The 12,157-nt window shown below is 32.2% G+C and overlaps 1 protein-coding gene across 2 annotated transcripts; it reads right to left on the bottom strand.

The window, feature by feature from the left end:
- Window positions 1-1,285: 1,285 nt before the first annotated feature.
- LOC127709104 (uncharacterized) lies at window positions 1,286-6,726 on the bottom strand. 2 transcript variants are annotated; one of them, XM_052214453.1, is made up of 3 exons: window positions 6,208-6,726; window positions 4,021-4,084; window positions 1,286-2,328 (listed from the first exon to the last, which is right to left on the bottom strand). In XM_052214453.1, exons 1-3 carry the CDS (start codon window positions 6,509-6,511, stop codon window positions 1,848-1,850), a joined length of 849 nt encoding a protein of 282 aa, XP_052070413.1. In that variant the 5' UTR covers window positions 6,512-6,726; the 3' UTR covers window positions 1,286-1,847. The 2 variants fall into 2 exon arrangements, with proteins under 2 accessions (XP_052070413.1, XP_052070414.1); XM_052214454.1 differs by lacking the exon at window positions 6,208-6,726 and having other exon boundaries at window positions 4,021-4,337.
- Between the last annotated feature and the right edge of the window lie 5,431 nt (window positions 6,727-12,157).

The raw sequence follows: 12,157 nt of genomic DNA on the forward strand, positions 1-12,157 counted from the left end.
AAATAGAACATATGGTCTTAGAAGCTTACTGATCAGGAAAATAAGAACATAAACTGTGTATTGTGGAATAACACAATTTATTTTCATTAACTTTTCATATATACAAATATACATACATATAACATTTGTGATCACGTTATCAATTAAAAACAATCAAAATATACCATTGAAGCGCAAACACTGCCTATTTAGACTTAAAATATAAACGGAGCCCAAGTTAATTAAACCAAATTAATTAGGAGAAAATGAAATGAACAACATACTAACTTCCTCTTTATCTGTCTGTCAAGTTTAACAGAATCGAAATGTAATTGCCGTCGAAGGAGACAAACGGACCTTGAATGAAATTAGCGTTTTCGAAAGACTTCCAAGCAGTTTTTTCACACTCCAGAAATATTCAATTCTGCTATAAGCATCAACTTTGTCACACAAATTTATTAATTTATGAATAGTTGGTTAACGGTAGTAAGAACCTCAGTCAGAAGAACCAGAACTTCAACAGGTGTAGTTCAACATTTACTGGATACACATATAATTTAATTTTGGATGTATCACGTCTTGTGACCGTGACGTCATCAACGTTTTGTCATGATTTACTCCTTAAAAATGGAATTTAGAATACAATTTTAAGGAACGACTGTAATATTTTTCTGTCTATTCAAAATAACCTAAAAAATGTGTCGCACAATTTAAATAACCGTAATTAGCCAGGTTATTCAGTGTGCACCACATTTTTTATGTTATTTTTTCATAGACAGAAAAAATATTACAGTCATTCCTAAATAAATGAGATTTGTAAGATTTCTTGTGTTATCTATAAACCATTGTAACAGTGCTAGTTCGTATCTATTTGAATATTACAATATATTACAAAAAACATGTATCTTTTTAAAATTAAAGGATTTTTTTTTATTAGATGGGTAAGTACAATATATACAATAATGAATGCCACCACACTTCAAGGTAGTTTATTATGTACATCTTAATCATATCTAAAAAAATATGTAAAAACGGACAATTATTCAACAGAATAAGAAAAATATAAGAATAAATAGGTTAAATCATAATAATTTTAATGAAAGCTTTAAAACACTAACTTGATCGAAACTGCAAGCACAACTTTGAGAAAACTATTCAAAATTTCCAATGTGCATTCAAACCTTTATAATACCAAAGGTACTGAAGATAACTTTATAACTGTTTTCAGTCTAACACTTTATCAGCCGGTATTGACAATTATGAAACATGTATAATGCATTGAATTGAAACAAATGTAAACAAGGTATATGATGAAAGTCTTTTAATAAAAGTAATAGAAAACATTAAAGAAACAATACAAAAATCCGAAGTCTTAGAAATACTGACATTACTATGGCAAAATCAATGGCGACGAGAAGACAAACAGCAGTCTACAAAAAAAAAAACTACATAGAAAACTAAAAACTGAGCAAATCAAACTCCATTAAAAATGGGAGTGATATCAGGTGCTGCGGAATGATAAACAGACCCTGCTTTAAAAGGAATAGACTTTGTATTTCAAAAATAAATTTACTCCTACTTTGAGGAATTCTAATGGATGCTTACTGATTGTTGTTAACAGGACGCCATTTTTAAGGAGTAACAAACTGTCAATAATAGCAAGTCATCTGCAATGTTATAAAAAACATTTGACGTGTTGTGATACTTGAACAATTTAAATAACATCGTCATAGTGTCATGGCATTGTTTAAAAAAAAACCCAGGATATTAAGTATTATTTGTCTTGACTTTGAGCTCCTGATTCAAAATAACATTGCTTTCGATGACACACGCATGCTTTCGTAATCGCTGAGACTAAATACAGTGTACTAAGGTTTGTTGACATGCTTTATAGATTGTTGTGGTGTGTCATACAAGAATTTGGTGTGCACTATTGCATTGTCACAATATGCTACATTTTCTTTTTCAGACTTCTGCTTTGAAAACTGGCCTTGAAGAAAATGTAATGATGTTCGTAGCACTTTTGCACGTTTTGCCATAGCGATTTTTAATGCACTATTGCTGGAAGGATTCTTTTGGTCTGGCTTCAGAAATGACGTTGTTGCCATAGCAAAATCATATTCAGCTTCGAAACATGTTGGTGCTTTACTTAGTACATCAAAATCAAGATGTTGATATTGATCGTTCGTCTTATCATAAATTTGGCAATCAGGATTGCCTCTATCTTGTGTCTTCCAATAATTTCTTTGGTTATCGTTTGACTTATTTTCATATTCAATAATCGGTTCTAGTGCGCCAAGCTCGATTTGAAGTCCATTACATTCAGGATAGGCTTTCTCCCTTTTTCGTCTAAAGAAAAATACAAGCAATTGAGTAACATAGCAAGCAACAATTGTTAATCCTGATTCGTAAAAGGCAACCTTCATTTGTACAAAATTAAGACAAGTGATACGTTATTTGATGTTCCTAAAAACATTAGTTTTTCTAGTAACAACACTGCATGGAATGTATTTTGTTAAGCGATTTTGAAATAATTCTGAAATATAACTATTTTTTACGTATTTATAAATGAGAAATATAGCGAAGTAAATTCTAGTATACAATTATTGAATTCCATCAAACTCACTCAGGTTTAATAGAAGAATACAGATTGCAATTGGATTTGTTTTTAGTATCTTTTATGAAAAATAACAATGATCGGTTTTTGTTCTCCCAAATGACAGATGCAAATCTTCTTCATCTGTACAACCAAGAATGCAAGACATAAACCCAAATCAACAAAGATTTGGTTTTGGAAGTTGGCTATACCTGTAGAAAAACGTATTACAAACGGGATGTCATATCCTAATTTTTACGGGGATGTTGTTTATAAAGCTCGTCAATTTAAATACAATCAGCGTAAACTTATCGGTCCTTTAAATAGACTTATTCTAAAAAGAAATCGTTTTTATCGGTACAAGCATTGAATCAGATTCTTTTTTTTTTCAATAAAAAAGTATAACAAAATTACTGAACTTCAAGGTAAGTAAAAAAAGAGAAAGTTCATGAAAACTGACAAAATCAAAAGTTATCAATCAGCGGTGAAAAAAGTGACAAACGTGAAGCACAACTGTCATATTCCTGACTTGGTACAGGCATTTTCTGAAGAAAATGGTGGTTTTAACCTGGTTTTATAGCTAGTTAAATGAATTAGGACATAACTAAATAGTATAATTGCTAAACATCTATGAACATTTACGGTCCAACATTCTGTCGATACTGACATTTTGCATTGCGCAATTAATATCATTTTTTCTTACTGTTTATGACGTCGCTACACTTAATCGATTGGATGTGTACTGATTGGTATAATTGTAGTCTTGGATTCATGATTGTTTCTAATCATTAGTTGTTATAGGTTTTGAACCAGCTTTCAGTAACTGTAATTTAGTGGTTGTCATTTGTTGCTGTATATCTTATTTGTTTTTTGTTTATTGTTTTTTCCATAGATGTGGTTGTTTGAATGTTCGGATATTGTATGGCTTGCTATACAGTATGAGTTTGCTCATTGTTGAAGACCGTTCAGTGACATTTAGTTGCTAACATCACTTAGTCTCTTGTGGAAGTTTGTCTCATTGGCAATCATACCACATCTTTGTATTGTAATAAGAAAGGGAAAAGTACGGTTGTCACGATGGATTTATACTTTCTGCTCTAAAACCAACTTCCCAGTTTTAAACTCAATTGAAGAATTATCAAAACAAGATGGAAATGTTAATTAAAGAGATACTTGTGGCAATGGCCCTGTTTTTTCCCCATTATCCTTAATTTCCTACGCATGCAATGAACATTTTGTAGAATAGAGAATTAAACAGAAAAAAAAAAAAAAAAAACAATTTTCCATTTGTATTATGATTTATCAATATTTATACAATACTGGAATATTTATCAGAAAAAAATGATTTGTTTTGAATAAGTGATTTTCGTGCAATGGCAATGCATACCTCCGCTGTATCGCATACCAGTACAATACCTTTTGGCATGTGCACTCTTATAACGTACCTTCGTACTACAGTTATAAGTACTGCCATTATTATTAGAATGGCCAATGCAACAGAGGCTGGAACTGAAATAAGAATTTAATTTTATAAGTTGTGAAAAAAAGATCTTTCAACACTACTATACCATACATTTATTTAATCACCAGTTAATGTAATTGTCCTATGGGTGGGTCATTTGAGCTGTGGCCATCACTTAGTGTCCGTCGTCGATATTTGTCGAGGTTGTCGTCCGTCGTTTGTTTTCGTAAACCACAGGACCAATTTTAACAAAACTTGGAACAGAATATCCTCCGTGTGTCTAGTATGAGGTATGTTTGTTTTGCCGCCATACCTAAATATAGATCAGAAGGATAACATACAAGTAATTATCTAATATCTTATTAACCATCATTAGTACAGACATTCTTACGTAGTAAAATGTTAGGAATATCAAGATCTTCCTTCTTTTAATATTCCAACATTAATCAGATGACTCCTAGTGAGAGTTATTGCCCTTAAATTGGATTTTATTCGCATGTTTGCGTTTTTTGCAATTATCTCAAAAGCGAAAAATTATAAAAAGTCAAAATGATCATCAAGTCGACATGATTAGAATTGTCAAGAGACTCATGTGGAGCAGGATCTGCTTACCCATCCCGAGCATCTGACATCACCCCTAGTTTTGTTTAAAAGGGTTCGTGTGGCTCTTGCTTTATATTTAAGTGTTGTTCTGTGTGCTTTATAATTATCAGTGTCTGTGTTCAGTTTGTTTTCGACTTATGACTTTGAATATCCCTTTAGTATCTTTCGCCTCTCATTTCAGAAGTTGTTGTCCTAGATTATTTAAATAAAATAAAATGCTATAATAAGTTCTACAAATGAGAGAGACGTCGTATTCTAGTCGCATGTCAGTTGATATCATTTTAAATTGTTTTTTGTTCTGAAACAGTTCTACATAGAGTAGTTTTAGGGTAAAACTGTCAGAATCAGTTATAGGGAAAAAAACTGTCCCAACCTGATTAAGGTAGAACTGGCTTGATAAGTTCTAGGGTTGAACGGTCAGAATCTGTTCAAAATGGCGAAAGTTGGAGCAGCTATCAGATCATGATTTAGAACAGTAACAGTAGTTGATGATCAGGAAAATAAGGGGCAGTTTGCTTGATTTTTCCTTTAAGTAATATTTCATATACTAGTACCAAGGATAAAAATTATTGTCTTGTATGTATGTTAGTTCTTTATTGTCGCCATTGTCGACAGATATGATTTCGTTTTACAAAGACATTGATACAGGTCAAGATGCACTTTTGACTGGGGGTTTATTACAGTAAAATTTGGATTACACAATGAACATATAATTTTTTCGGGGAATTTTATGCTTATAATGTTTATCATAATTATGCATATTTTTTGTATACGATTATATTAACAAGTCATAACTCTAATAAGAGAGAGGCAAAATATACCAAAGGGATATTCAAAATCATAAGTCGAAAACAAATTGACAATGTCAAGGCAAAAAACGAAAAACGACGAAAAGACAAACAACAGTATACAAAACACAATAAAGATAAGGGATTAGGAGATTTTGCCAAAACTGAATATTCTGATTTTTATTCATAAAGACCTTAGTGTAATGAAACTGTTTGTGTGTATGTTGTTGTTAGTAATACATATATTGTAGATTTGAGTCCCTTTTTCTGTAATAATAACTATTATACTCAATGTACCTTTGAAAATGTCACTGACCCATTTTAAAGGAGAAGGATTGAATTGATACATACTAAAATAAGTTTAACTCCGCACCATGTTTATTTAACTGTACAAACTCCAGTGTATGGCTTTTTGATGTTTTCTCTACATGATTCTAGTCCTATATGACATTTAGTTTCTATTTTCCTGTTGATGCTTACTTATAAATTGTGCAAAAAGAAGGTCAAACTCTGAGTATGTTAAGTAATCATCATCACAACTTTTTCAGGATCAGCAAGTAGCCGGTTTGCCAACTTTCTGTCCCAACCTAGCATTCATTTTCAATAAATTGCTTGTTCTACATCCCAGTAGCCTCACCTTGCAAAACCTACATTTACTATAAATTGATAATCCGTTCTGATTTTGAATATGCATTTGATATTATACTCTTGTTGTTTATAATTTTATGTTAATCATTATTAAAAAAATTAAAGTTAGAAAAAGTGAATTGAGCACGTACCTAATGAAAAAATGACACTATAAATTAAACCATCATTTGTAGTTTCATTTGCCACGGTCCTGTCGTCATTATCCATTTGTGCATCTAAGGTTGTTAATTCCATAAATGCAGCGACAGTAGTATCACTTATGCTTGTTTGCGACGAGGAAAAAGAAACAGAACTTGATCTATACCATACAAACGTGTGTTCACTGGAGATATAATCCGAATTCGTCGAAACAAATTTTGTTGACATGTCCTTTGTGGACGATGGGGTGACAGAATTTGTAAAGTCTGAAGTCGTCGATACAAAATGTGTTGACATGGTCACCAGCGATGATGTTAAATACACAGTCTCGGTGCTTACGGTTGTTGAAGTGGGATCTGGTTTGTTGGATGATTTATTGCTGTGTTCTGGTTCTGTTTGATCACTTGTGATTGTGGTGGTAGCATTGTCTGTAAACGGCAAAATACTTCAAGCATATTCAGATTGAGATCAGTCACAACAACATTAACGATAAATCAAATAAATAGATTAAAGAGGGGATTGATAAAAACCGGTTAAGATAGCAATTTGCATCACATTGAACTATAAGAACCTCTAAAGGAAATTTGATCATGCAATTGACGTTTTGTTTGTCATGGCATTGTCAGTTTGTTTTTGACATACGAATTTGAATATCTCGTTTGTATCTGTCGCCTTTCCTTAATAAATGCATTTTATTTCAATGTTCCTATTCTTTATATTCGCGTTTTATCTGAAGAACTAGAACGGTACTACAACCTGTCGATACTTATAATTTAGCATTGCACAAGGTCATTTTTTTTTCTCTAGCTGTTAATGAAGTCTTTAAACTAAATCCATTGGATGTTGGATGTGTACTAATTGATATATTCGTCTAAGATACATGATTTATTCTATTAGTTGTTATTGGCCTTGAACTAATTGTCAGTAACTGCGAATACTCTCATATCTGTACCTTGTGTCTTTTGTTAGGGATGTACAAATTCCCTGCCACGTCCGGTCTGAGTTTTCGTTAGATGTTTCTCTGCTTTGTATCGATCTGATGATTTAAGCCATTTTCAACTGATTTTTATAGTTTGTTCTTATGTTGTGCTGTAACACCACTATCCCAGGTTAGGGCAGGGTTGAGCGCTCACAAACATGTTTAACCCGCCACATTCTGTATGTGCTTGTCCCAAGCCAGGAGCCTGTAGTTCAGTGATTGTCGTTGGTTCATGTCTGTCATATTTGGTTTTCGTAATTATTTTGTTGTTATAAATTAGGCCGTTAGTTTTTCTAAATTGAATTGTTTCATATTTTTTATGTCGATGCCTTTTATAACCGACTATATGGAATGGGTTTTTCTCATTTTTGAAGACCGTACGGTTGCTTATAATAGTTTACATCCACTTCATTTGAACTTGGGTGGACAGTTGTCTCATTGGCAATCATACCATATTTCCTTATTTTTATATACATAAAAAGTATGCCAAATTATATCTTTACTAGTTTGACACTGTCTAATGACAGCTGGATCTCCTGGTTGATTGCGTTTGCAGATGGCCGTGTACTTGTATCTACAAGGCAATGGAATATACTTAACCTTCCTGTATTTCACTGTTAAATATAAACAATCAACATTTAACAATCCATCTGCTTCATCTGAAAAAAAATAATAAAACAATTAGCTTGAATATTTTAATTAGTTATCTCTTTCAAGTAATTCGAAGTTTGATTTTAATGAAATTTGATATTAACACCTAAACCATACAATCATAAAAAATTTAATGGTAATTATCAATTCTAAGAATGCGCTCCTTCGAATTCATGTATGTCAACAATTTGTGGTTTTTAATGATTATCAAACCTTTTTAACATTAGAGTTACGGAAATATTGAACGAGTTGATCCGCATGTACATTGCTAAGAAAGTGAACTACAATTAAGGACTTCTCATACGATTTTTGAGAAAGGAGTGTAATAGATTTCACAACAGCTCTGTCATTATTCTAGCACATTTAAAGATGTTTTGAAGCACAAGTAAAGGAGGAGGGGAAATGATTGGTATTAAAATATAGGAATTCCTCTGTTTTAACCTGTCTCATTTTATCTTCTTGTCTTTCAGAGTTTCGAAAGAGACACTTCTTTTGTAATGACAAATATTTTTGAATATATGAACATCAATAAAGTAGGCAAAGACGTTTCTGATAACTTGGCCACAAACAGCGAGTTAGCTTTTTACAATTGATCATTGGACTAATCTTTCGTTTATAACATCAAATCGTAAAACTCGTCTTGTGCCTATAGCTTACAAGCATAAACCAATCAAATGTTAACTGTGATGCCGATATAAATTTGTTGATACAATTCACGCGTACCTAAAACTAAGTGCAGGTGAATGGTATGTTTAATAAGACTAATTTAATTCAATTTCTCTCCCACTATGATCAACATTTGTTATACTATGCACATGTATACTATATATAGCTATTGAACTAGGAGAATACGTGGAGTTGGGTTTATATAGCTTACATGTATAAGTCTGTGAATAATTAACAAAAATAATTTTTAATATTTGTTTTTAGCTAAGTTGGAATAGAGGTCAACTATATTATCATGAATTATCATTGATATGGTCAAAATAATGGATAAGCTGTTAACAAAACTTTGAATTTTATAAAAAAATAGTACGGATTTTCTTCCCCAGGATTATATTACCTTAGCTTTATTTGGCAAAACTTTTCGGAATTTTGGGTCAATAATGCTCTTCAACTCCGTACTATGTTTGACCGTTTTAACGTTTTGATACGAAGTCACTAATGAGTCTTTCGTATATAAAACGCGCGTCTGGCATACAAAATTTTAATCCTAGTATCTAAGATGAGTTTTATTGTAAGAATGGAAATTGTGTCAACTTTTTCCATTCACTGATATGGTTGTTTTCTGTAAACTCGTACGGTTACGATTCTCTCGTGTGCTAATTTGGCTACCCTCGATCATAGCTCAAAAAATGTGTGTCGTGTGTACTGAATTCGGTATCATATGTTGTTTATTACTATCACATAGTTTGTTTCACAAATATTGGAATTTTATTATATGAAGATATCATTCGCACAGTATCCAATGCTTTGATTCTAGAACGAGTTTGATTTAACATAGAAAATAATCAAATTATATTCCTTTCCTCCAGGCATCATCAACAATTTTCGTTGTTCAGTTTAGCTAATTTTTGTGTAGAAGCTTCAGTTATTTTAATTATTTTAGCTACCCACAAAAATGTCTCGAGAATAATCTGTGCAGATTGCAGATGGGTGTAGGCATTACTTTACAGGACATTCATTTGAAAAAAAAATAGTGAATGGTCAACGTAAATGAGTGGCCCGTTTTGTATTTTTTCAAGTAGCCCTAACAAAGAAATCAAACTTCCTTTAAAAAAGAGGCTGAGCATACCAAGGGCACATTCAAAACTCTTGGACAAACGTATAAAAATGAAAAAAAGCAAGAAAAAAAGCAAACAAAACACTGCATAGAAAACTATAACATGTATAAATTGAGCAACAAGAAAAAATAAATCAGCGGGCGATATCAATTGCTATTGAAGTATTAGCAGTTCCTACTCTACATGTGACACCCGTCGTAATACTCCTATGCAACGCGTCTAAAAGTACAAGCACGTGATTGATCTTCACACTATAGTTGATTGTAATAGACCATTATCCAACCCTAAACATCACTAACTTCATTAGTCTTTAGTTTTCTATGTTGTGTTTTGTGTTCTGTTGTTTGTCTGTTGGTCTATTTGTTTTTAGCCATGACGTTGTCAGTTTATTTTCGACTTATAAGTTTAAATGTCCCTTTGGTATCGTTTGCATCTCTTTTTCATTAACCATCGGTTATGTAAATTTCTAATCCTAAACTTGATCGAATTAGAAATCTCACTTGGTCCGTCGATTGTTTAATGAAAATATATATATATATATATAAATCTTTGATATGAGCGCCGAAGAAAACATGCATTAAGACAAAATGACAAAATAGGGAAATGAAAAATAGAAAGAGCAACTTTCTCAGGAGCAAACAGTCCATAATTGTAATATAAGAGCAACCAAATTGACACTTTACATTGCTCCTTTACCACATAATCGACTTAATAACTTCGGCAAGACCAGTCATGCACACAGAATACTTTGAACTTGGACTCTCCTAACCATTCTTGTACTAAAGGTCTGGGCTACTCAACGAAAGTGCAAACATGTGTTTTTTGTTGAGTATTTTTAAGTTTACTTGCACGTTTAATGAAAACCATTATCGTTCACATAAACACTACACCAGAGGCTAGCGTGGTACGAACAGTTCGAATGTAATGCAACAACTGTTTTACATATAAACCTACAGCAAAACTCATCGAATGTTTCATTAGTTGTCCATTTCAGAAACATGGATCTAAATATATTAGACCAGTACTCTCTTCCATCCTCCAAATTATCACGATTGTCAATGGTGCTAAGTATTGTCCCATTTAATGAGGAACACCTACTAATTGCCGACTGATAAGTCTCTGTGAATCCCATTTGTCGTCTAGAAACTAAAATGGAAAAAAAGATGAAGAGACTGGACCAAAGATATTAAAATAACAAAATATATTGATCCTCGTTGCGGACTTTGTGGTTAATGATGTCGACGATTCGATTTTTGTGTTTACCGGCATAACTATCAACCCAACGGGATTGTTGTTATGATTTAATAAATCACTCTGTTATACATTAAACATATTCATTAGAAAAAAAATCAATTTACTTATTGATATGCGGAAATTGCACGAAGCACACTTGTAGCTATATGCAATGAAATGCAACGAACATTCGGAAAAATATTCCTGGTCAGTACAAACGTGTCCTGTTATAAAATATAAAAACCATTGACGGATAGAATGTCTTGATCTAGACCGGTTTGAAACATGCTAATTGATTAATAAACTCATTAGCGATTTATTAAAGTAATTACTAAACCGGACGATGAATCTCCCCTGTATGATTAATTGTTCGCTATTGACGCAATGAAAAGTTAATATTATCAACCGTAAAAAGCAACTCTTGCATTAGAATTGCTTAAGGCAAGCACCTAGCTGACGATGTATTGAGTTTATGGGTACACTATTGATGTATCGTACTTTCCTAAATCACGTTGTACATTCGCCCCGTAATTTTTATTTTTGGCCATGGCGTTGTCAGTTTGTTTTCGATCTATGAGTTTGACTGTCCCTCTGGTATCTTTCGTCCCTCTTTTGTGTATCAAGGCTTTATTAATATAGAAAACAGAACTGATTACGATGTCAAAATGACAGCAGAAGTATTCAATTAATTTTCAAAAGGACAACCAAGCTTAACAGATGGGAAAGTTCATACTACCAACACATGTTCATCTTACTGCAACATTATTGAGAGGAAATACAAATAAATTTTATACATATACGCAAGTTATCATCCCAAAATATAAATTTGTAAGACTTCACATTTTACATTTGGCAATGGTTTTTAATTAGAACTTTCATTCCAACCAAGAAAGGAAAAATTAAGTTACCAACTAGAAGCGGATTATTTTTAGAACTATTAATCCAAAATTAATTAATTCATCTTCTCCTTTCCGATGTCTTATATCAGTATCAGTAGTATTTCTATTCAAATCAAGCTCATTTTGGTATTTTGTTGGTAGCATAAACTATGTATATAGGAGACAAAATTGATAACTTTACTAACAAGTAATCACTTTAAGTTCATCTTATGATTTGCGGCTAATATTTTACGATATCAGTGGATGTGAAACAAAGTCATGTAATAACAGCGTAAGGTTATAATAAATTGATTCAGTTTTGTTAAAGGATTAAATAAAGTTATATTATAACATTTTTTAATAAAAGTATGTTAATACTGGTAACTGTTAGGAGTTATTTTTATATAACTGCATACTA

The sequence above is a fragment of the Mytilus californianus genome, unplaced genomic scaffold (assembly GCF_021869535.1).
Source record: "Mytilus californianus isolate M0D057914Y unplaced genomic scaffold, xbMytCali1.0.p SCAF_7, whole genome shotgun sequence".
In the NCBI taxonomy this organism is placed as follows: domain Eukaryota; kingdom Metazoa; phylum Mollusca; class Bivalvia; order Mytilida; family Mytilidae; genus Mytilus; species Mytilus californianus.